Source organism: Gekko japonicus, unplaced genomic scaffold, assembly GCF_001447785.1.
Source record: "Gekko japonicus isolate JY-2015 unplaced genomic scaffold, Gekko_japonicus_V1.1 scaffold992, whole genome shotgun sequence".
Lineage (NCBI taxonomy): Eukaryota > Metazoa > Chordata > Lepidosauria > Squamata > Gekkonidae > Gekko > Gekko japonicus.
This window is the reverse complement of record NW_015173704.1, coordinates 1-24,855: the sequence shown is the minus strand read 5'-3', so window position 1 is coordinate 24,855 and position 24,855 is coordinate 1. Positions and strand designations below refer to the sequence as shown.

The following is a 24,855-nucleotide window of genomic DNA, read 5'->3' as shown; positions in this document are numbered from 1 at the left end:
CCACCCACCCACCCACCTCGGCTGTAGAACTGGAAGGACTGCAGGCTGGCGTCGATGCCCACTGCGACGGGGCCAATCCGGGCCACGGCCCTCTTCAGGGCCTTCTCGTTCCCTTCAGGGATCTCCCGGAAGCCCCGGCACTTGGCTGCCTTGCCAGTTGGGTTGTACATGCAGTTTTCGTCCTGCAGAAGAGAAAGTGGAAGAGTCTCCCAGAAAGCACATGGTTCATGCACAAAATACAGAGGGCTCGGCATGGGATCCGGTGTTCGCTTTTTTGCCGGTCCGAAACACCTTCGGATCCAGAGACAGTTTTACTGGATGGGGGATACACTTCTGTGTAGCAGTGTGTGCGAACATGATCTTGGGGTACAGGTGGACCGTAAGTTAAACATGAGCACCCAGTGTGATGCGGCGACAAAAAAGGCTAATGCGATCTTGGAGTGTATCAACAGAGGCATAACATCCAAATCGCAAGATGTGATAGCCGTGTTGTACACTGCATTGGCCAAGCCCCTTACAACTCTATGTGATTCTATGATTCTATGATTCATACTTTCCTCTCTCCTCACCTCCAAACCCTTCTTTCCTGGCCCCGGGAGCCTTTCATAGGGTGGCCAACAACCTCCACATGGAGCCTGGAGATCTCCCAGTTGACAGGGACCAGTTGTTCAGGAGAAAACGGCTGCTTTGGAGGGTGGATTCTGTGGGCATGATGCCCTGCGGAGGTTCCTCCGCTCCTCAAATGCTGACCTCCCCAGGCTCCCCCCCCCAAAATCTCCAGGAATTTCCCAATCTGGAGTGGGCAACCCTGATGAAGAGGAGGAAAGGGCCCTTTTGGGGGATGCCATCCCCTTAATAGGTCAAGCCGCGAGTATCAAAGGGAGAACTTTGGTGGTGGTAGATAGATAGATAGATAGATAGATAGATAGATAGATAGATAGATAGATAGATAGATAGATAGATAGATAGATAGATAGATAGATGATGTAAACAAACAAACATAAAGCTAGAAAATGCCAGAGGTTACCTGTTTTTGATGATCCAATGTTTGGTGCCTTTCTGGGTGCCATAGCCCACGGCCAGGACCCAGATCCAAATTCTCGGCCTTTTTAGGAAGATGTGAGTAACCTTTGCCATTGATATAATTTGCCATAGGATATAATGGAGCCGAAATTTTTCGGGAATACTGAAAATTTTTAGGTATTGGTATTTGGGTATATTCAGAAATCCCGAAAAAATCCGGCTTTATTATACCCGAATCCGGAAAAAAAAAACGATTTTTCCCCCTGCGCACCCCTACTGAGTATACATGAAGCTGCCTTATACTAAATCAGACCCTGGGTCCATCAAGGACAGTATTGCCTACTCAGACTGGCAGCATCTCTCCAGAGTCTCAGGCAGAGGTCTTTCACATCACCTCCTACCTGGTCCTTTAAACCGGAGATGCCGGGGATTCTTACCTGGCCGATGTAGGGATAGGAATCGTCTGAATCGATGCCTCGGTTCTCCTTGACGTACTCGAAGGCGTTGGTCATGTAGCCGCCCCCGCAGCCGTCGTTGTTGGTGACGCAGTCCACCAGGTTCTGGGGGCTCAGGTTCAGCAACTTACCCATCTTCTTCTTCAGCTGGCCTTCCAGGGCCCCCACGGAGCTAAAGGCCCAGCAGGATCCGCATTGGCCCTACCAAGGAAGGAGATCAAGGTGAGCTCAACAGAAAAGCAGTTCCCCAGAACCTCATTCCAGAAGGAGGAGGAGGAGGAGTGGTTTATTTTTTTATACCTCGCTTTTCACAACTCAAAGGAGTCTCGGAGTGGCTTACAATCTCCTTCCCTGTGAGGTAGGTGGGACCAAGAGAGCTCTGAGAGAACTGCTCTTGAGAGAACAGCTCTGAGAGAACTTGTGACTGACCCAGGGTCGCCCAGCTGGCTATATGTGGAGAAGGAGTGGGGAAAGAAGAAGAAGAAGAAGAAGAAGAAGAAGAAGAAGAAGAAGAAGAAGAAGAAGAAGAAGAAGAAGAAGAAGAAGAAGAAGAAGAAGAAGAAGAAGAAGAAGAGGAGATTGGATTTATATCCCACCCTTCACTACCCAAAGGTGTATCAGAGCGGCTTACAAACTCCTTTCCCCTCCCCTTCCCCTCTCCACAACAGACACCCTGTGAGGTGGGTGGGGCTGAGAGAGCTCTTGACAGAAACTTCTCTTTTTCAAGAACAGCTCTTATCAGAACTACGGCTTGCCCAAGGTCATCCAGCAGCTGCAAATGGAGGAGTGGGGAATCAAACCCAGTTTTCCCAGATTAGAGTCCGCGCACTTAACCACGACACCAAACTGGCACCAAACTGGTAAACAGAGGAACTGACCTGATTCTTCACAGGAGTCACGTAGCCTTTCTTTCTGTAATCCATGGAGTCGGGTACCCGTTTTTCCCAGTCGGGGATGTACAGTGTGTCGTTATTCTGCTTACGAGATGGGGGGACTTTGAGGCCGGTCATCTTCTGCACTACCTCCTCACTGGTCTGGAAGGGGGGGAAACAGGACATGAGCCATGCTCCCTCTAAGCCGCGGAGTCTTGTGAGCAAAAATCCTACTTTGTGAGCTTACTGGCATTAAAGTTACGAGCGAGCGATTTGGCTGCAGCATGAATTAGTTTGCTCTGGAGCCACCTCCTTCCTCAGCGGAGACAAAAAGGTGCGAGCTGGAGGCTAAAAAACTGTGAGCTGGCTCACACTAACTCAGCTTAGAGGGAACACTGGACAGGAGGACCTGGAGGGAACACATGCTTGGATGCCTTCTGACATCAAGCAAGGGCAGAGTATCCTATGAGCCTACCTGATCCAGACGTCCCAGGCTAACCCGATCTCATCAGATCTCAGAAGCTAAGCACTTTCGGCCCTGGTTAGTAGTTGGATGGGAGACCACCAAGGAAGTCCAGGGTTGCTATGCAGAGGCAGGCAAGGGCAAACCCACCTCTGTTCATCTCTTGCCTTGAACTGGATAGCCCTGGCTAGCCGAATGAGTGATTTCAGATGCCAAATGGCAATAGCAGGAATAGCAGGCCTGATTAGATGTGATGTGCAGGGGGGGAGTAGTCATGAAGAAATCAGCATTGGTAACGAGACAGGAAACCTAGGTCTCAATTCGGTCCAGGAGGATGCATTCTCTTGGGCTTCATTATCAGTTACAGTTCAGCAGTCTTTCTTTCCAATCTCCCTTTGCAACCCCTTTGTATCTGAAATCACTCCACTCTCCAAGACAGAAGGACAGAAGGATTCACAGTCTAGCTGTATCTGGAGAAATGAGTGGTGGTTCACAAAAGCTCCTCCCCTGCCACAAATTTTGTTAGTCGTTATGGTACTGCTGGACTCTTGCTCTTTTCTACTGCAACAGACAGACTAACACAGCTTACCCATCCTGACCTATCTCAAAACCCGCCACTTTCTTATGCACAGAATTAATCAAGTTAAAAACTGGGTTGTCTCCTTAACGGAAATAAAACAGCCCACTGCTGGTATCCGTAGATTGTTCTGTAGAAGCGCCTTCCCTAGGAGACTGTGTGTCCACCTACCATATCTCCCAGGTGGTTCATGGCCACTTCGAACGTGTGTCTTCCGAGGGAGAATTCGAGGTTGTGCGTGTTGATGTAGTGGAGGTTCTTCTCCCAGATGAGTCTTCTGGAGATTTCGTCCATCTGTAGGTCGCAGACAAAGGGCAGGTAAGGATCGAGGGAGGGTTGGACCCTGCAGAACAGATCTGCGGGATCCAACCCACAATCATGGACCAAATCCTTGATAGCCATAAAGATGTGGTGTGCCAGAAAGCTAGTCCTCCATGGAGAGAAAGACAGACAGACAGACAGACAGAGACAGACACAGAGAGCGAGCGAGGTGGATTTACCATAGAGAGGTAACTTAGCACTTGCCGGGGAAAATAAAACTCAGTTAAAGTACAGCCAAGGCAAACGCCAGATTTATTCTCATGGGGGAAAGTGACCATATATGAATGAAAATTGCTAGGAAATGTTATCACAGTTGGTAATGTTTAATTAGCTGTTGTGGATTTCCTGGGCTGTGTGGCCGTGGTCTGGGCACTGTAGGAGCTGACGTTTCGCCAGCAGCTGTGACTGGCATCCTCAGAGGTATAACTCAGAGGTGAATTCTATGGCGGCTGCAAGCGTGGACGGCTTCAAGAGGGAATTGGATACACATATGGAGCAGAGGTCCATCAGTGGCTATTAGCCACGTGGTATAGATAGGAACTCTCAGTCTGTGGCAAGGGATGCTCTGTAGTCTTGGTGCTTGGGGGGAGGCAAGAGTGGGAGGGCTTCTAGTGTCATGGCCCCACTGCTGGACCTCCTGGTGGCACCTGGTATTTTTGGCCACCGTGTGACATAGAGCGTTGGACTAGATGGGCCATTGGCCTGATCCAACACTGGCTTCCCTTACGTTCTCTTATTGTCAAACTCGCTGTTCATTTTGCATTTTACAGCTCATTCGCCATAGTAACCAGGAAGTGGATGGCAGTTACATTTGGCAGGCAAAATCCCAGGGGGTGATTGGTTCTGAACCTTTTAGGTCCCTCGCTGGAACCCGGTATATCTATTGCTTTTGCGCCTTCAGTCTCAGTTCTAACACAGCCAGTGTACAGGCTGGATCCTATCAACGTCTCAATAAACGTATCCTTCTTTGAAGTGAATGTTGTTGGGGAAACTGATCTACCCAGAGGTCTGACACTTATGTTCTTATGTTAACTACATTTTGGGTGAAGAAGGACCTCCTTGGATCTGTTCTAAGTCCACCGCTCCTTAATTTCCTCATTGTCTAACGCAGTGACGGCGAACCTTTTAGAGACCGAGTGCCCAAACTGCGACCCAAAACCCACTTATTTATCGCAAAGTGCCAACACGGCAATTTAACCTGAATACTGAGGTTTTACTTTAGAAAAAAACGACTCATACATTAACTTAAGATGATCCAAACAAAGTAAGGAAAGCAATCCCAAATGCTTTCATTTACTTTAATGATGGTCTGGGCTGAGTTAGTGTGAGCTGGCTCACGATTTTTTAGCCTCTGGCTCACACATTTTTGCCTTAGCTCAGGAAGGAGGGCTCCAGAGCAAACTAATGTATGCAGTAGCCAAATCACTCACTCACAGCTTTAATGCCAGTAGTTCACAAAGTAGATTTTTTGCTCACAAGACTCCACAGAGCTCACAAGATAGGGACTCTGGGGCAAGTGATGCTCTGTCTTCTTGGTGCTTGGGGGGGTCAACAGTGGGAGGGCTTCTAGAGTTCTGGCCCCACTGGTGGACCTCCTGATGGCACCTGGTATTTCTGGCCACTGTGTGATACGGAGTGTTGGGCTGGATGGGCCTTTGGCCTGATTCAACATTGGCATCTCTCTTATGTTCTTATGTTCACAGCTTAGAGGGAACATTGGTCTGGGCCTGGCTGGGGTGATGGCACGCGTGCCCGCAGAGAGGGCTCTGAGTGCCACCTCTGGCACCCGTGCCATAGGTCCGCCACCACTGGTCTAACGGGACGGTTCTTAAGCTTTATTCCACGGCTACACAGAAGCTGTGTGACGTTATCACCGCAGGGTTACCTTGCTGTTGTAGTCCTTCCGGTGGGTCTTCTTCCAGAGCTCCCACTGTGAGTCCAGCAGCTCATCGGGGTAGAGGGTGGCCTTTGCGAGGGGCAGGAGGGCCGCCAGGAGAGCAAGGCACCACATGCTGGAACAGAAAGAGACCCCTTGAGGACAGGAATCAGCCGTGTGAGGAGAACATCTGCTAGAGCATCCCTCTGCTGGGCGAGAGTGGGGGGGGGCTTCTGGAGTTCTGCCCCCAAGTCACTGCCCATGAAAACTCATCCCCTGCCCCAAACTTTGCTTGTCTCTAAGGTGTTCCTGGACTGAGCCTGACGAAGAAAGGCCTTATAAGGGCCTTGGGAATGTTTTGTTTGGAGGAGACTGAGGGGGGACATGATCGCCAATGTTCCCTCTAAGCTGTGGAGTCTTGTGAGCAAAAATTCTACTTTGTGAGCTACCGGCCTTAAAGTTGTGAGCGGGCGATTTGGCAACTGCATGAATCAGTTTGCTCTGGAGCCCTCCTTCCTGAGCTAAGACAAAAATGTGTGAGCCGGAGGCTAAAAAACTGTGAGCTGGCTCACACTAACTCAGCTTAGAGGGAACACTGAATCACTGTCTTTAATCCCCTGCCAGTTTGGGAGTACCGGGTTTGATTCCCAACTCCTCCACTTGCACCTGGCTGGATGACCTTGGGCAATCTGTAGCTGTGATAAGAGCTGTTCTTGAAAAAGAGCCGTTTCTGTCAGAGCTCTCTCAGCCCCACCGACCGCACAGGGTGTCTGTTGTGGGGAGGGGAAGGGAAAGGAGTTCATAAGCTGCTCTCCTTTGGGTAGTGAAGGGTGGGGTATAAATCCAATCTCTTCTTCTTCTTGAAAAATGTGAAAGGCTGTCATTTGGAGGAGGGCAGGGAGCTGTTCCTGTTGGCAGCAGAGGAGAGGACCCGAAACAACGGGTTCGAATTACACGCAGAAAGGTATCGGCTGGATATCAGGAAAAACTTTTTCAAGGTCGGAGTGGTTCAGAGGCGGAATCAGCTGCCCAGGGAGGTGGTGAGCTCCCCTTCACTGACGGCTTTCGAGAAGAGGCTGGACGAATATTTGCCAGAGATGCTTTAGGCTGGTCCTGCATTGGGCAGGGGGTTGGACGAGATGGTCTGTCGGGCCCCTTCCAACTCTATGATTCTGTGATTCTATGACTCCTGCTCTTTTCCTCCTAAGGCAGGAAGCTTGGGAAAGGACTGAAGGGTTTGGGCATAGCTGTAACTGGAAGCACGGCTCGGCTAGTGAAATGTTCTGCCTCTGGATCCTGGCCATTCGGCCAAGTCTCTCTCTCTCTCCCTGCCCCCCTTCCCAGAATTCCTTTCTTCCCCCACAGGTCACGTGTGTGTGTGACCACAGCTGGCTCTCATTAGCCTGCCTGGCGGTGCAGCGCCTTCTGGTTTCAGAAAAGAATGCACATCTGGTTTCCTTCCCTCCCAACTGTTCCTGACAAACCAGCACCTAGAAGCAGGAGCCCTTAAAGCTCAGTGGAATTTCGTTGGCTGGATCCTGCAGATCTGTACCACTAAGGGCAGTGCTTTCCTGCAGTTCAAGATTCTCCTTGTGTGTCAGGGGAAATAAAGGTAAAGGTAAAGGTTCCCTTGCTCGAAAGCCAGTCGAATCCGACTCTAGGGTTGCGGTGCTCATCTCCATTTCAAAGCCGAAGAGCCAGCGCTGTCCAAAAGACGTTTCCGTGGTCATGTGGCCGGCATGACTAAACACCAAGGCGCACGGAACGCTGTTACCTCCCCACCGAAGTGGTACCTATTTATCTACTTGCAATTTTTTGCTTCAAACTGCTAGGTTGGCAGGAGCTGGAACTAGAGACGGGAGCTCACGCCGTCACGCGGCACACTTGGGTCTCGAACTGCTGAACTACCGACCTTCCACAGCCTGCAGTTCAGCGTCTTAACCACTTGAGCCACCGCAGCTCAAGGGGGAAATAGTTCCAGATAAATAGATTTGCCAACCTCTGGGGGGGTGCCCAAAACGAGAGATCACGGGAGGAAGTGTAGCGATTCTGTGTAAAATGATAATGAGAAGAGAATTCTACACAGAATGACTACAGTAAATGATTCTGCAACGTATCTTTTTTGACTCTTCGCTGTTTTTGTCATGGATGCTGTTTTTGGATTTCAACCTCCAGGGGGTGACTGACGATATCCCAGGATTACAACTGATCTGCATTTGTCTTTCCCACCTGTGTCCCAGCCTTCCGACACCGTCTTTTAAAAAGCTGCCTACATTTGGTGCCGTTTTCACACCTCATGAGTGCTAGCATACTTTTGCACATCCACATATGTTTATCGCCCTTTCGTGACCGGCTCCACTGTCATTGCACCTCTGCACTGCTTTAAAAGAATCTTCTCCAAACAACATTCAAACAAGCATAGAGAAAGACGGCGTCCCAGCAGCACGAAACTGATTGGAAAAATGCAAATGCAGATTTGACCAGAGATCAGTTCCCCTGGAGGAAACGGCTGCTCTGGAGGGGGGGGACCTCTAGGGCACTGTGCCCCACTGAGATCCTCCCTCCGAAACCCAACCCTTCCCCAGGCTCTACCTCCAGACCTCCAGGAATTTCACAGCCTGGAGTTGGCAACCATAAGATTCAACCCTTTGTGCGAACGCTTCCAAAGTGGAGGGATTGCACCGGAACTTAATCTCAGGAGTCAAAACTGCTGGTGCAAACACAGCCAGAAGACGGCTGAGAGCAAGAAACAAAAAGACACACCGAGAACTAACAAAGGCAGGAAGGATTGCATTTGAAGAAGAAGAGGAGGTTGGATTTATACCTCGCCCTTCACTCAGAGCCTCAGAGCATCTTACAGTCTCCTTTCCCTTCCCCTCCCCACAACAGACACCCTGTGAGGTAGGTGGGGCTGAGAGAGCTCTGACAGGAACTGCTGTTTCAGGAACAGCTGTGCCAGAGCTTGTGAGTGACCCAAGGTCACATCAGCAGGTGCAAGTGGAGGAGTGAGGAATCAAACCCGGTTCTCCCAGATTAGAGTCCGCGCACTTCACCACTACGCCAAACTGAGTAGACCTGTTCGCCCTGCTGCTCTTTTCTGGACTGCCTTTTGGTACCAGAGAACCACCTGTGAAGTAACAATATTTATTTTAGTTAGATTTGAGACCAGTAACACCTTGGACACCAAACGCCAGTTTGGTGTTGTGGTTAAGTGTGCGGACTCTAATTTGGGAGAACCGGGTTTGATTCCCCACTCCTGCACCTGCAGCTGCTGGCGTGACCTTGGGTCAGTCACAAGCTCTGGCACAGCTGTCCTTGAAAAAGAGCAGTTTGTGTCAGAGCTCTCTCAGCCCCACCTACCTCACAGGGTGTCTGTTGTGGGGAGGGGAAGGGAAAGGAGTTTGTAAGCCGCTCTGAGACTCCAAGTGAAGGGCGGGGTATAAATCCAATCTCTTCTTCTTCTTCTTCTTCAAAATGTCTAGGGTTTGGGCTTTTGAGAGTCAAATTCCCCTTTGTCAGATACAAGTAGGAATGGAGATCATAGAATCATTGAATGTGAGCATTGGAAGGGACCTTGCAGGTCACCTAGTGCAACCCCCTGCACTCTGCAGGAGCGTAGCTGAAAGATTTTATTTATTTATTTATCTTTGGATTTATATCCCGCCCTACCCCAACGTACCCGAAAGATGGTCAAAAGATGATCGAAAGATACCCAACGTAGCCCTACAACTTACCCGAAAGATGGTCGTCCAGCCTCCGCTTGAAGACGTCCAGCGAAGGAGCATCCACCACCTCCCAAGGTGGACTATTCCACTGCTCAACCACCCTCACAGTTAGGAGGTTTCTCCTGATATTTAGATCTTGGAGTCTTTTTGTCAGACGAAGGGAGCGCTGGCTCTCGAAACCTTAATCCCCCCCCCGCCGCCCAAAATCTTGTTGGTCTAGAAGGGGTGACTGTACTCAAATCACACTGTTCTACTGCAAACCAAGACAGCTCCCCTCTAAAAATACGTTAATTCTGAAGCACCTGACCAGGGAGGGAGGTGGCCAGGTTTGTGGGTTTCCTGCCCTCCCCATCACTAGATAAACACAATTTGCATTCTCTAAAAATATTTCCAGTTTTGTTAGCAGAATAATCTCTCTCTATTTTTTTTAAACCCCCAAGGGGGAAATTTTATTATTTTTCATAAGATTACTGAACTACAAAGGAGCTGCGGTGGCTCAAGTGGTTAAGACGCTGAACTGCAGGCTGTGGAAGGTCTGTAGTTCAGCAGTTCGAGACCCGAGTGTGCCACATGACGGAGTGAGCTCCCGTCTCTAGTTCCAGCTCCTGCCAACCTAGCAGTTCGAAAGCAAGAAATTGCAAGTAGATAAATAGGTACCACTTCGGTGGGAAGGGAACAGCGTTCCGTGAGCCTTGGTGTTTAGTCATGCCGGCCACATAACCAATGAAAACATCTTCGGACAGCGCTGGCTCTTCGGCTTTGAAACGGAAATGAGCACTGCAACCCTAGAGTCGGACTCGACTGGCTTTCGAGCAAGGGGAAACCTTTACCTTTACTTTACTGAACTACAACGAAAAATATAGGGAGGGACTACAACTAGGGATAAAGGAAAGATACCCACACTAACGAAAAACCCAAGAGAAGGAGATCATTTCCGTGTCAAGCTATATGTCAGTAATAAAAGTGTTAGTCACACAATATCCTTGTGCAGTTCTTGTTTTACTTCTATGTTAGTAAATTAATTTTTATGAGAGAACTTTGGGTACTTAAAAAAACCCAACACAATAATGGCAGGAAAAGCCGAAGGTAGCAGAAGAAGAGGAAAGACCCATCAGGAGATGGATGGACTCCTTTGAGGAAGGTCCCAGTGAAGGGGAGCTCACCACCTCCTTGGGCAGCTGATTCCACCTTTGGACCACTCTGCCCCGGAAAAAGTTTTTCCTAATCTCCAGCCGATACCTTTTGGCATGTCATTTAAACCCGTCGGGTCCTCTCCTCTGCTGCCCACTGGAACAGCTCCTTGCCTCCTCCAAAAGACCAGCCTTTCAAATATTGAAGGAGAGCAATCATATGTCCCCCCCCCCTCAATCTCCTCTTCTCCAGAATAAACATTCCCAGGGCCCTCGGCCTTCCCTCATAGGGTAGGTGGGGCCGAGAGAGCTCTTCCCAGAACAGCTCTGAGAGAACTGTGGCTTGCCCAAGGTCATCCAGCGGGTGCAAGCGGAGGAGTGGGGAATCCAACCCAGTTCTCCCAGATTAGAGTCCGCGCACTTCACCACGACACCAAACTGGGAATGAAACCAAGGAGTTCGGAACCCTCCGTTCAGACCTGCAGCTCACCTGAATCCAAATCCACCACTGTTCCTGGGCTTGCAAAAGTTCACCGTTCTGTGGGACGGAAAAGGGTCCGCCGAGTGGACGGGTGCCGCCGGAGCCTTTGTTTTTATGCCGGGCTGCCTTTGAGGAAGTCTGGCCAGCAGTGGAAAATCTGGGCTGTTTGTCTCATGCAGACTTTACTCAGATGTGCAGAACAACCAAAGCTGGGGTGGGGGGGAGCTACACTGCTGGGCCGGGAAGGAGAGAATCAGATTTCTCACATGATCTCCTGGCAAGGAGCGCATCGGCTTCCCGTCTGGCGCATGGGACGTTGGAACCAGGGGGGGAGAGGGGAGAGGAGAGGTTGGGCAGTTTCCCCAACTTCAGGCTCTTTCCGTTTGACTTGTGTGTCTCTCTCTGTCTCTCCAAACTCGGAGACAACCAGAAATTGCACCACGGAAAAACAAGTTTCAAGGAAATAAAGGGTTTTAAAGTGACATACCAGGTTGCCCACAGACGTCCTCATTCCAGGTAAAAGGTAAAGGTCAAGGTTCCCTTGCTCGAAAGCCAGTCGAGTCCGGGTAGCGGTGCTCATCTCCGTTTCCAAGCCGAAGAGCCAGCGCTGTCCGAAGACGTTTCTGTGGTCATGTGGCCGGCATGACTAAAAACCAAGGTGCACGGAACGCTGTTCCCTTCCCACCGAAGTGGTACCTATTAATCTACTTGCAATTTCTCGCTTTCGAACTGCTAGGTTGGCAGGAGCTGGAACTAGAGGGGGGCTCACTCCGTCATGCGGCACCCGGGTCTCGAACTTTTTTTTTTTTAAGTACCCATAGGTACACTTTTATTAATTTTTCTTTTATAACTGTTGAACTACCGACCTTCCACAGCCTGCAGTTCAGCGTCTTAACCACTCGAGCCACCGCAGTTCCTTACCAGGTTGCCCACAGACGTCCTCATTCCAGGTACATGTATACGCTGAATAAAACAGCAAAGGTGTATTGTGAAATGAAGTTGCCAACCTCCAGGTGGGGCCTAGAGATCCCCTGGAATGACCAGTGGTCTCCAGACAAACAGAGGTCAGCTCCCCTGGAGAAAATGGCTGCTTTGGAGAGGGGAGACTGTGGCATGAGAAGAGTTGCCAAACTCCAGGCTGTGATATTCCTGCATCTTTTGTGGGTCCAGTCTGGGGAGGGTGGCGTTTGGGGAGGCATTAGCCATGGCAACAGATGTCCCAGGCAGTATTCCCGCTAAGCCAGTTTGGTGTCGTGGTGAAGTGCGCGGACTCTAATCTGGGAGAACCGGGTTTGATTCCCCCAACTCCTCCACATGCAGCCAGCTGGGTGACCTTGGGTCACTCACAAGTTCTCTCAGAGCTGTTCTCTCAAGGGCAGTTCTTGAGAGAGAGTCCCACCTACCTCACAGGGTGTCTGTTGTGGGGAGGGGGACGGAAAGGAGATTGAAAGCCGCTCTGAGACTCCTTCGGGTAGTGAAGGGCGGGGTATGAATCCAATCTCTTCTTCTTCTTCTTTTCTGTTTGGTGTAGTGGTTAAGTGCACCGGATTTTAATCTGGGAGAACCGGGTTTGATTCCCCACTCCTCCACTTGCACCTGGCTGGATGGCCTTGGGCAAGCCGTAGTTCTGATAAGAGCTGTCCTTGAAAAAGAGCCGTTTCTGTCAAGAGCTCTCTCAGCCCCACCTACCTCACAGGGTGTCTGTTGTGGGGAGGGGGACGGAAAGGAGATTGAAAGCCGCTCTGAGACTCCTTTGGGCAGTGAAGGGCGGAGTATAAATCCAATCTCTTCTTCTTCTAATCTGGGAGAACTGGGTTTGATTCCCCACTCCTTCTCCACATGCAGCTGCGGGCGTGACCTTGGGTCAGTCACAAGTTCTCTCAGAGCTGTTCTCTCAAGGGCAGTCCTCGAAAGAGCTCTCTCAGCCCCACCTGCCTCACAGGGGGTCTGTTGTGGGGAGGGGAAGGGAAAGGAGATGGTAAGTCTCTCTGAGACTCCTTTGGGGAGTGAAGGGCGGGGTATCAATCCAATCTCCTCCTCCTCCTCCTTCTGTTATACCAAGCTGAAGGGCTCTACTATTTCCCTTGACACTAAGGCCTATTCAGTGTCCCAAGTGGCTCCACAAACCCAAAGGGGTCGAAACAGAGATTTACCTGGGACATTCGTTGCTCTGGTTAATGCTACGTGGTGGACCTCATGTATTGTGCTTTAACGTCACATGTTTAAATTCAACTTGTACTTGTACCGCAGCTTTAAGGAATAGTTAATGAGAGGCTTTTTTCAAACTTTCAGATAGAATTTGTGTGTGAATTCCCTCATTACAGTGTTTTTCAGATTTAGTATACCACCAGGAGGAGGAGGAGATTGGATTTATACCCCGCCCTTCACTACCCGGAGTCTCAGAGCGGCTCACTACCTCCTTTCCCTTCCCTTCCCCACAACAGACACCCTGTGAGGCAGGTGGGGCTGAGAGAGCTCTGACACAAACTGCTCTTTTCCAAGAACAGCTCTGAGAGAACTGTGGCTTGCCCAAGGTCATCCAGCGGGTGCAAGTGGAGGCGTGGGGAATCAAACCCGGTTCTCCCAGATTAGAGTCCGCGCACTTGACCACTGCACCAAACTGGCACCTTTAAGACCAACAAAGTTTTATTCAGGGTGTGAGGTTTTGTGTGCATACACACCATCAGGCGATGGAATGGAATTAGATGTCATAGTCATATATATATTGGAGTGGTTTGTTAAATTAGCATGCAAAATATTGAGGACACATTTTTTAACAGCTCAAAAGAATGACAAGTTAGTTCCTGGTTCTCATCGCAAAACATCATTACTACTCTTAGCAATTAAGAATAAAATTGAATATGTAATGTAGTTTGGAATGGTAGATTTAAATGCAGCTCTTTGTTTTGGGGACAAGGAAAACACTCTGCACAGCCAAGATGCTATAAAATTCACCTCCATGCTTGAAAAGAGATGGATAGGGTCTAAGAAGAAGAAGAGGAGGAGGAGGAGGAGGAGGAGGAGATTGGATTTATACCCCGTCCTTCACTACCCAAAGGAGTCTCCGAGCGGCTCACAATCTCCTTTCCCTTCCCCTCTCCACAGCAGACACCCTGTGGGGTAGGCGGGGCTGAGAGAGCTCTGGGAGAAACTGCTTTTTTTCAAGGACAGCTCTGACAGAACTATGGCTTGTCCAAGGTCATCCAGCAGCTGCAAGTGGAGGAGTGGGGAATCAAACCCTGTTCTCCCAATTAGAGTCTGCACACTTAGCCACCACACTACACTAATTAGGGCACATCAATCTCCAGTTCTGACATATTTACTACCTACGTTGTCGTCGTCCCCCCCAGTTGAACCGAAACAGATGATAACCAGGAACTAACCTGTCAATCTTCTGATCTGTTAAAAATATAAGGCCATTGCATGTGTGTTTTCGGAGACGCTCTGGATCAGTGGAAGAGCCTCTGCTTTGCATGCAAAAGGGCCCAGGTTCAATCCCTGGTATTTCCAGTTAAAGGAGATGTGACTGACTTTCACCTGAGACCCTGGAGAGCAGCTGTCAGTCTCAGTAGACAATTACTGACCTTTTGATGGACCAAAGGTGGGGACGGACTGTGGCACACTGGCAGAGCCTCTGCTTGGCATGCAGAAGGTCCCAGGTTCAATCCCCGGCATCTCCAGTTAAAAGGACCAGGCAGGAAGTGATGGGAAATACCCCTGCCCAAGGCCCTGGAGAGCTCTAAAGAGGGGCCGTGGCTCAGTGGCAGAGCCTCTGCTTGGCATGCAGAAGGTCCCAGGTTCAGTCCCCGGCATCTCCAGTTAAAAGGACCAGGCAGGAGGTGATGGGAAAGACCTCCACCTGAGACCCTGGAGAGCTGTAAAGAGGGGCTGTGGCTCAGTGGAAGAGCCTCTGCTTGGCATGCAGAAGGTCCCAGGTTCAGTCCCCGGCATCTCCAGTTAAAAGGATCAGGCAGGAGATGATGGGAAAGACCTCCGCCTGAGACCCTGGAGAGCTATAAAGAGGGGCCGTGGCTCAGTGGAAGAGCCTCTGCTTGGCATGCAGAAGGTCCCAGGTTCAATCCCCGGCATCTCCAGTTAAAAAGGACCAGGCAGGAGGGGATGGGAAAGACCTCCGCCTGAGACCCTGGAGAGCTATAAAGATGGGCCGTGGCTCAGTGGAAGAGCCTCTGCTTGGCATGCAGAAGGTCCCAGGTTCAATCCCCGGCATCTCCAGTTAAAAAGGACCAGAGAGGAGGGGATGGGAAAGACCTCTGCCTGAGACCCTGGAGAGCTATAAAGAGGGGCTGTGGCTCAGTGGCAGAGCCTCTGCTTGGCATGCAGAAGGTCCCAGGTTCAATCCCCGGCATCTCCAGTTAAAAAGGACCAGGCAGGAGGGGATGGGAAAGACCTCCGCCTGAGACCCTGGAGAGTGGCTGCCAGTCTGAGTAAAAAATTACCAACCTTTTGATGGACCAAGGGTAGAGAGGGGCCGTGGCTCAGTGGTAGAGAATCTGTTTGGCATGCGGAAGGTCCCAGGTTCAATCCCCAGCATCTCCAGTTAAAAAGGACCAGGCAGGAGGGGATGGGAAAGACCTCCGCCTGAGACCCTGGAGAGCTGTGAAGAGGGGCCGTGGCTCAGTGGCAGAGCTTCTGCTTGGCATGCAGGAGGTCCCAGGTTCAATCCCCGGCAGCATCTCCAGTTAAAAAGGTCCAGGCAGGAGGTAAAGGGAAAGACCTCTGCCTGAGACCCCGGAGAGCTGTAAAGAGGGGCTGTGGATCAGCAGCTGCCAGTCTGAGTAGGCAATACTGACCTTGATGGACCGAGGGTCTGATCCAATTAAGGCAGCACTTCAGGAGTTTGTGTGTTCTCTACTGGTTGTGCCAGGGGAAACTATCCAGGTATAGATAGGAGCTCTCAGTCTGGGGCAAGTGATGCTCTGCATTTTCAAGGCTTGGGAGGGGGCAAGAGTGGGAGGGCTCCTAGTGTCCTGCCCCCACTGCTGGACCTCCTGATGGCCCCTGGTATTTTTGGCCACTGTGTGGCACAGAGTGTTGGACTGGATGGGCCACTGGTCTGATCCAACATTGGCTTCTTTCGTGTTCTTAAATTCTGGAAAGGACTTTCCTTCCCATGCCTGTAAAAGTAAAGGTACAGGTTCCCTTGCTTGAAAGCCAGTCGAATCCGACTCTAGGGTTGCAGTGCTCATCTCCGTTTCAAAGCCGAAGAGCCAGCACTGTCCGAAGACGTTTCCGTGGTCATGTGGCCGGCATGACTAAACACCAAGGCGCACGGAACGCTGTTACCTTCCCACCGAAGTGGTACCTATTGATCGACTTCCAATGTCTTGCTTTCGAACTGCTAGGTTGGCAGGAGCTGGAACTAGAGACGGGAGCTCACTCCGTCATGCGGCACACTCGGGTCTCGAACTGCTGAACTACAGACCTTCCACAGCCTGCAGTTCAGCGTCTTAACCACTTGAGCCACCGCAGCTCCATGCCTGACCTCTTCCTAAATTCAGACCGCCCACCCCATGAGCTCTGACTCCAGGGAACTTGCTTCACGATGACAGAACTCGCGGACATCAGAATTTCCCGAGCGGCCATTTCCCCTCCCGTTGCCTCAATTGCAGACGGGGTTGCCATAAAGTCTCCGGTCTCGGCCGCTGATGATCAACTGATGATCAACTGACCTCGGCTGGCTCAAGGGTCTTTCTCACAGGCCGGCGCTTGGGTGTGAATAACGGGGAATTTCCAGCCGGCGGACGGAAAGCAAAGTATGACCAACAACACAAGACTCAGGCATGCCAGCTCTTTCCACACCCTTGAAGGACACTCATTTCCTCTTCCATGTAAGATGAATCTGATTTCAGCTGGCCACAACTGTAACAGATTGTTTCGGGTTGGATCCCACAGATCTGTCCCGACCCTGGCAACGTTTGCCTCTTGCACCAGGGTAGGGGGAAGCGCCCGAGTTGGCAGAACAGCTCCGGGGGATCTGACCCCACGTGCAGGCCTTCGATTCTCGTTGCCATTCATTTAAATCTAGGTCAGATTACTGCAAAGTGCTCTGCGTGGGGCTGCCCTTTGAAGACTGTCTGAAAGCTATCGTCGGCACAGAATGCCACAGCCAGGATGTTGACTGGAGTGGATTGTGGGATGCTCAGCTCGTGAGATTGAAAGCCTAAGAAAAAATCTCTTCGACTCCGAGGAGCCTGTAATGGGCCGTTCCGGCAAGGCGGTGGCAGTGCGGCACTGCAAGACCTGGAGAAGCTGACGTCATCTAGCCAAGCCGAAGTGAATATGCCGACGGAACACGTCTGACCCTGCAGCTGAACAAACCCTCGCCGACTGTGAATGTGTGTGATTTAAAAGATATATGTTGTCCTCCCTTACCCCCATAAATCATTGCTGGTCCCGCATGAATGAGTAACTGTAAATTGCCCAGAGCCAGCAAGCTCTGCAGGATTCAGCGATTAATAAATTGAAAGTTATTATTATTATTGCTGAATCCATCCTGGCTCTCAATTGGCTTAGAGGCCTGATTGAAGGTGCCCGTATGGACCTTTCCGCCCCTATATTTATTGTTTGTTTAAAATATTTTTATCCTGCCCAAGGGTCAGATTCAGTATAAGGCAGCTCCAGATGTTCATGTGGGACGTGCACCCAATGCTCCCTCTAAGCTGCAGTGTCTTGTGAGCAAAAATTCCTCTTCGTGAGCTGCTGGCATTAAAGTTGCGAGTTGGCTACTGCATAATTTAGTTTGCAGCCCTCCTTCCTGTTACTTAAATTTAGCGGGCTGTGGAACTGCGCTCTTTTTTCTCACAGAGTTTAGCTGAGAGGGCAGTCTGGTCTGAAAGATCCCTCACTTGGGACAGAGTGAGTACAGGGTCAGGCCTGGTATAAAAGGCTGTTGGCCTTGAATAATAACCAGCTAAGAGAAACAGGTAGCCGCGTTAGATTTAGACACTGTAGCATGACACATGTATAGCGGGGACTATCAAATCGTGCGATTTGGATGTTTATGCCTCTGTTCAGGCACAGCCCGTTTATCCTTTCTGCTGGCAAAGTTACATGTTTGCTCACCAGTCCTGCTGAAAGTGCCAATGCCAAAGATGGCGATGGAGGAGGAGGAGAAGAGATTGGATTTATACCCCATGGCCCTTCACTACCCAAAGGTATCTCAGAGCGGCTTACAAACTCCCCTCCCCTCCCCACAAGAGACACCCCGTGAGGCAGGTGGGGCTGAGAGAGCTCTTTCAAGGACTGCTCTTGAGAGAACAGCTCCGAGAGAACTTGTGACTGACCCAAGGGAGGGTCAGGGTGGCCCTGTCACTGTCCAGGAAAGCCCCCAGAAGGCCACTGCTGGCCAGGAAGAGACCCCAACCCCAGCAGTGTGGGAGACGCCCCGCGGGAATCCGGCAAGCCGTGGCAACGGTGAGTGTAAAGGCTGCCCACCGACTCCTCCTCTGGCCCCACGCCCCGCTTCACCTTCAGTTGTCGACAACGGTCACCTACCTCCCGGAGTGTTTGAGCTTTTCAAACCTCCTCTGTGAAGAAGAAGAGCAGGAGGAGATTGGATTTATCCCCCCACCCTTCACTCAGAGTCTCAGAGAGGCTTACAATCTCCTTCCCTTCCTCTTCCCACAACAGACACACCCTGTGAGGTAGGTGGGGCTGAGAGAGCTATTTCGAGGACTGCCCCTGAGAGAACAGCTCCGAGAGAACTTGTGACTGGCCCAAGGTCACACCAGCAGGTGCATGTGGAGGAGTGGGGGAATCAGACCCAGTTCTCCCAGATCGGAGTCCACCATTCTTAACCACTACACCAAACTGAACGAAAAAGCGGCAGTACTAGTGGTGGGAGACAGGCTTTCCATGCACACAAAAAAGAACCAGACGAGACACTTGTTTTAAAAAGGGGGTGGGGGAAAATATCTTGTAAAATCTTTTGCTACATACAACAGTTTGTGACCTTGGTCACAGTACAAAGTCTCCAAGACAGGAGGTTTCGAAAAGAGGCCCGCTTCCGCGCCCCCCCCCATGCCCAGCGCCGCTTGCCCGCTCGTTCCAGATCACGCAAGGATACCTCGATCCCATTTGGAAGTGGGGGTTCTTCCACTGGGGCCGGCTCTCCTCTTGTACTGCTGAAGGGGGGACAACCCCCTCCCCACGAAATGGCAACTCTGTGGCAGGCCAGTGCTTTTCTCAAAGCGCCGGGGCTGAAGAATCCCCAAAGCTACACTTGGGGGACAACAGGATTTGGCGTTGAAAGAGCCCGAAGCCTCCTCTTTGGCGGACCGGAGGACTACCCCCCCCCCCCGGCTTCCCCAGAGCTCACCGGGCCTTGGTCCCCGTTTTGAAGCTCACCTCACAGGCCTGGCCACAAAGTGGTAGGGATTTTGAAAAACCCGCTCGATTCGAGTCTGGCGGCATGTCAGAGATGAACGAGATCGTCGGGGGTTTAAGTTTTCCAGAGCCCACGCTCCCTCCGTCAGATACGAGTGGGAAAGGACTTGGGGGCGATGCTCCCTCTGAGCTGTGGAGTCTTGTGAGCAAAAATTCTACCTTGTGAGCGACTGGCATGAAAGTTGTGAGCGAGCGATGGGGCTGCTGCATGAATCGGTTTGCTCTGGAGCCCTCCTTCCCGAGCGAAGACAAAAAGGTGTGAGCCGGAGACTAAAAACTGTCAGCCAGCTCACACTGACTCAGCTTAGAGGGAACACTGGCAGGGATCCCAATTACATGGGGTTGTCACGGACAGAGATGAACAGAGATGGTTTGCCCTGGTCCAATGCCTCCCTCTAAGCTGTGGAGTCTTGTGAGCAAAAATTCTACCTTGTGAGCTACTGGTATTAAAGTTGTGAGTGAGCCATTTGGCTTGGCTACTGCATAAATCAGTTTGCTCTGAAGCCATCCCTCCTGAGCAAAGAAGACGAAGAAGAGAAGAGATTGGATTTATACCCCACCCTTCACTACCCAAAGGTGTCTCAGAGCGGCTGACAAACTCCTTTCCCTTCCCCTCCCCACAACAGACACCCTGTGAGGTAGGTGGGGCTGAGAGAGCTCTTGACAGAAACGTCTCTTTTTCAAGAACAGCTCTGATCAGAACTACGGCTTGCCCAAGGTCATCCAGCGGGTGCAAGTGGAGGAGTGGGGAATCAAACCCGGTTCTCCCAGATTAGAGTCCGTGCACTTAACCACGACACCAAACTGGCACACAACAATGTGTGAGCCAGAGGCTAAAAAACTGTCAGCTAGCTCACATTAACTCAGCTTAGAGGGAACACTGCTTGGGGGGTCTCCGTTTCTACCTGTATCGGATGAAGGGAGCTCAAACTCTTGAAAACTTATACCCTGAAAATCTGTCGATCTCCAAGGTGCTCCTGAGCTCAAACATAGTTGCTCTACCACAGACCAACACGGCTACCCTGTGAAATCATTTTTTTTTGCAAAGTTTGCGCCAGATATAAGCTCCATCCAACGTTCCCTCTAATATTATTCCCCTACTGAGCGGAGCAACTCTCATCCTGAGCAGAATATGACCGCTGTAATCTTAAAACGGGCAACGGGCAGTGCGAGAGGGCTCCAGACTGCTGTTGAGCGGGGCTTCCGGTGTCAATGAGCGGCCGCTCACACACATAACTTAAAGGGAACGCTGGCTCCATCGGGGATGTATTTGTGCGCTCCTGGAATGGCAGAGCACAGACTGGGTCCGATAGATCTGTTTGACCAATGGCAGGGCTCTCCCCCCAGGGCAAGGAGCCGTCCCTGACATAAGAGACCCAAACCTCTGCGGGGCGATGCCTGTCTGAGAACCGATGGCTGCCTGGATCCCAGCTTGAAGGAAGAGAAGGAAAGGGCCCATTCTGTCTCTCTGACCCCGAAAGCCTCCCAGGCTGTGGGGGTTCCTGTCTCTGAATCTGCAGGCTGGAAAACGGGTATCGCAGGAGAGACTGACCCTCAGAATCCAAAATGCTCACGCTTGGTACTACAAAAGATATATATATATATATGTGTGTGTGTGTGTGTGTATACATATACATGGATATTTGCATATATCTATTTAATTTGCACAATTGGTTCTGGAGAAACAGAAGCCAAATATGCAGGGTATTAAAAGCACCTGAGATTTCACCAGGCGGCTGTCCACAGATTCTTCAAGCTCACCCCTTCCCCATGAGGGCTAGAACCTTGGCCCTGGAGGCGGAACATGAGATTTCTGCCGCCTTGACCTGGCTGTTACCTTTTAGCCAAAAGAGAAGGCAGGCAAGGAACTGGGTGCTCGGAAGGAGGTTCCTTTTTTGTAGGCCTATATGGCTTGGATTCCTGCAGCTCTGTTCGGCTGACGCGGGGGTCCCCAACACGGCGCCCCTGTGCCCACCGACACCTTTCCTAAGCGGTGCGTCCACCGACATCTTTCCTAGGCGGTGCAGACACCGACACCTAAGCGTTTTTGGGAAATGAATGGGGCTGGGTGGGGCTTTTCCCAGCAAGGCTTCTGATTGGCCACTGGAGATTGGATTGGCAGTGCCGACTGGCCACCACGGCACAAGGATCTTCACTGTGTGACTGAAGGTAAACTGTGGCAGACATTTTGTGGCTGCGCCCACCACACTGCTAGAATTCCACAGGCGCCCACAGGCTCAGAAAGGCCGGGGGCCCCCTGGGCTAATGGGCGCGCCTCTGTGCTCCACTTTCTCGCATCGGGGGAAGGGGCTCCTTGCGCCGAGGGCCAGAGCGGCAGGATCCCGCCCCGTCGTTGGGGGAGAAAGAGCGTTCGCTCCCCCACGTTGGGACGCGAGGAACCCGACCCGGAAGTGAGTCGCTGCGACACCCGGCCCTCCTCAATACGAAAGCTTCGCACAAGCGATTGTCACATGGACGTTTTTATGGCTTATAAGCGCCCCCCACCCTGTCTTTAAGCGAATACGCGGAAGAGAGCTGCTACCGAGCAAGACCTGCGTCAATTGCACAGTCCGCGGAGTGGGAAACGGCCGTCGGGCAAAACGCGGGGGAAGCCCGGCTCCTGCCAAAGGTGGAAGCGGAGAGCTGTGTTTCCCTGAAGATTCCCGAAGAGAGGTAAACCACCGCTTCTCCCTTCTCTTGTAGTTTCCAGAGGGAGGGGGAGAGGGAGACTTTTTGAGGGCCTACCGCCCTTACCAGAGAAACCCGAGGGCTACCCCGCGCCCAGGTTTTCCCGGCCGCCCACCTGAGCCGCTCCCTCGTCTCCTGTGAAGCCACCTTTGCCCCTGTCTTAAAGAGAGCCACATTTCTGCGCATCGATGTCGTAAAGGAAACACGGCGGTGGAGATGGAGGAATTAGCAGCCCACGGGGGACACTGGGGAATGAGGACCCTTGCGGGCCGGCGGGGGGGGCCCCCCACAGTTCAATAACGCTGCAGTCGTGAGTTGCATGCAAGATTCCCGTGCTCGTGTGTTTGTGTGCACAATGTGCAAGCGCACTAGTGAAGGAGCTTGTGGCTAAGAGTTTCTTGACACTGGTCACAGGCAACAGACTTACCTACGAGTTAGCGCTGGAGAACAAAACTTGCCCCCTTTCCCTGATGTGTATAAACAAGGTTATGGCGTAGAAGTGTTTCTTAAAAAAAAAAAAGAAAGCCACCCGCTGAGTTTTTAAAATATCCCTGATGATCACGATCCGAGCGCCTGTGCTCCCGTCCGGCGTGACAAAACCCACCCCTGACACGGCTGTAAAAAGCAGGTCCGATCGTCTCCGAAAAACTCAACCGCTTCCGGGGCGGGTTGGGGAAGAGGCCATGGGCGGACGGGTGGCCTCACCGGACACGCTTCTCCGTTTGGAGACCCACAGGTCCTCCGCCGGCAAATCCCTCGCCGGACGTTTCCGCCTCCCCCAAAAGTAAGAAAAACTTTGGCAGTCCTTAAAAGAAGTTGTGAGAGAAAGACCCGGCCGCGTCTTCCTTTCCCACGGGACAGAGCCGGGTAAACTGCGGTTCCTTCCACCGACCGGTTGTCGCCCGTTACTCTGAGAAGGGGGGGAACATGTTCAGCTCCGGGAATTCTTCGTTGTTGAAGTTCGTGCCCTGGTCTCCCAGCATGGACAGCATATCCTAGAGACGCACAATGAGACAGTTAAAAAACGTGAGACTCATTTCCGAGAGGAAACAGTGGACTGGAGGTATATGGTCCGTCCGTGACGGCTTCCCTCTCCGCATTCTGTGGGCTCAGGTTGGTGCACGTGGCGGTGACCAGTGTTCCCTCTAAGCTGAGTCAGTGTGAGCTAGCTCACAGTTTTTTAGCCTCCGGCTCACACATTTTGGTCTTAGCTCAGGAAGGAGGGCTCCAAAGCAAACTAATGTATGCAGTAGCCAAACAGCTCACTCACAACTTTAATGCCAGTAGCTCACAAAGTAGAATCTTTGCTCACAAGACTCCACAGCTTAGAGGGAACATTAGCGGTGACCCTTTTCCCTGCGGTGATGGAAAGTCCCGTGAAGTCGCACTCCCCTTATGGTGACTCCACGGGGTTTTCAAGATGTACAGCGTGGCTTCCCTTATGCTCTTAAACAGGGAATCCACCCCAAGGCCAGCTCAAAGCAGATTAGCAGCACGCAAACGCCACTCATCCGGTAGGCAGCCCAGTCCCTGTGTACTATGTGGCCTTAGATAGGGAATTGGTATTTGAACCTATCTGTAAAACCGCTCAGAGACCCTTCGGGGTCAGAGTGGTATATAAATCGAAGGTATAAATAAATAAATAAATAAATAAATAATCACTGCCTGGTGCCCTGATGACCTGGGATCCAACCCCCCCCCCCTTTCTTGAGGATAAAGCTGTCTGGCAACGGGGCGGAACAGGGTCATTGCCAATGTTCCCTCTAAGCTGTGGAGTCTTGTGAGCAAAAATTCTACTTTGTGAGCTACTGGCATTAAAGTTGTGAGCGAGCAATTTGGCTGCTGCGTAAATTAGTTGGCTCTGGAGCCCTCCTTCCCGGGCTAAGACAATAGTGTGTGAGCTGGAGGCTAAAAAACTGTGAGCTAGCTCACAGTAACTCAGCTTAGAGGGAACAGTGGTCAGTGCCCCAGTGGGCTGTGTTAAGGAAAGAAGCTGATATTTGATTTTTTTTTGCTGCCAAACACTACATGGACTGTGCATGGGGGGGTCAGCAGTGGGAGGCCTTCTAATGTCCTGGCCCCACAGGTGGACCTCCTGATGGCACTGGTATTTCTGGCCACTGTGTGACACAGAGTGTTGGACTGGATGGGCCATTGGCCTGATCCAACATTGGCGTCTCTTATGTTCTTATATGGAGCAGAGGTCCATCAGTGGCTATTAGCCACAAGGTATAGATAGGGACTCTGGGGCAAGTGATGCTCTGTCATCTTGGTGCTTGGGGTGGTTAACAGTGGGAGGGCTTCTAATGTCCTGGCCCCACTGGTGGGCCTCCTGATGGCCCCTGGTATTTCTGGCCACTGTGTGACACAGAGTGTTGGACTGGATGGGCCTTTGGTCTGATCCAACATTGGCGTCTCTGATGTTCTTATGTTCACACACACCCATAGGCTCAAAGAAAGCTGCACAAATCACCTGTTGTGACGTTACACGGAGAAGGTGCCTGCACTAAGCCTTGCATGTTAATGAGGTTTCAAATACATAGCTACCAGCCTGCGGGAGGAAGCACCCGCCGCCCTTGTGTCAGCCAAACAACAACCTGAATGAAAGCAGCCCCCATTGATGAACGGTTGAATATTCCACATCTCTGCTCTACATCTGAATCAGCGTTTCCGGCCAGATGCATCTTTGATGACCTGGGAATGGCCGAGCTTCATCTGCCCCTCCAAGTTTCACACCTGCCCAGATGCCATCCCTTGAGTTAGGATCTTAAGTTACAATATTGGCCCAACCCTTTAGGTTGCCGCCCCTCACTACATGAACATAAGAACATAAGAACA

The 24,855-nt window shown here is 51.3% G+C and overlaps 1 protein-coding gene across 1 annotated transcript in view; it reads right to left on the bottom strand.

The window, feature by feature from the left end:
* CTSK (cathepsin K) overlaps positions 1 to 11,134 on the bottom strand; it is a 15,693-nt gene extending 4,559 nt beyond the window's left edge. Inside the window, exons 1-6 of the mRNA XM_015423269.1 lie at positions 10,933 to 11,134; positions 5,597 to 5,723; positions 3,562 to 3,684; positions 2,357 to 2,512; positions 1,461 to 1,679; positions 17 to 182 (exon numbers count right to left, since the gene is read on the bottom strand). Coding sequence (XP_015278755.1) covers positions 17 to 182; positions 1,461 to 1,679; positions 2,357 to 2,512; positions 3,562 to 3,684; positions 5,597 to 5,722 — 790 coding nt within the window. The 5' untranslated portion in view covers position 5,723; positions 10,933 to 11,134. The remainder of the gene's footprint in view (positions 1 to 16; positions 183 to 1,460; positions 1,680 to 2,356; positions 2,513 to 3,561; positions 3,685 to 5,596; positions 5,724 to 10,932) is intronic.
* Between the last annotated feature and the right edge of the window lie 13,721 nt (positions 11,135 to 24,855).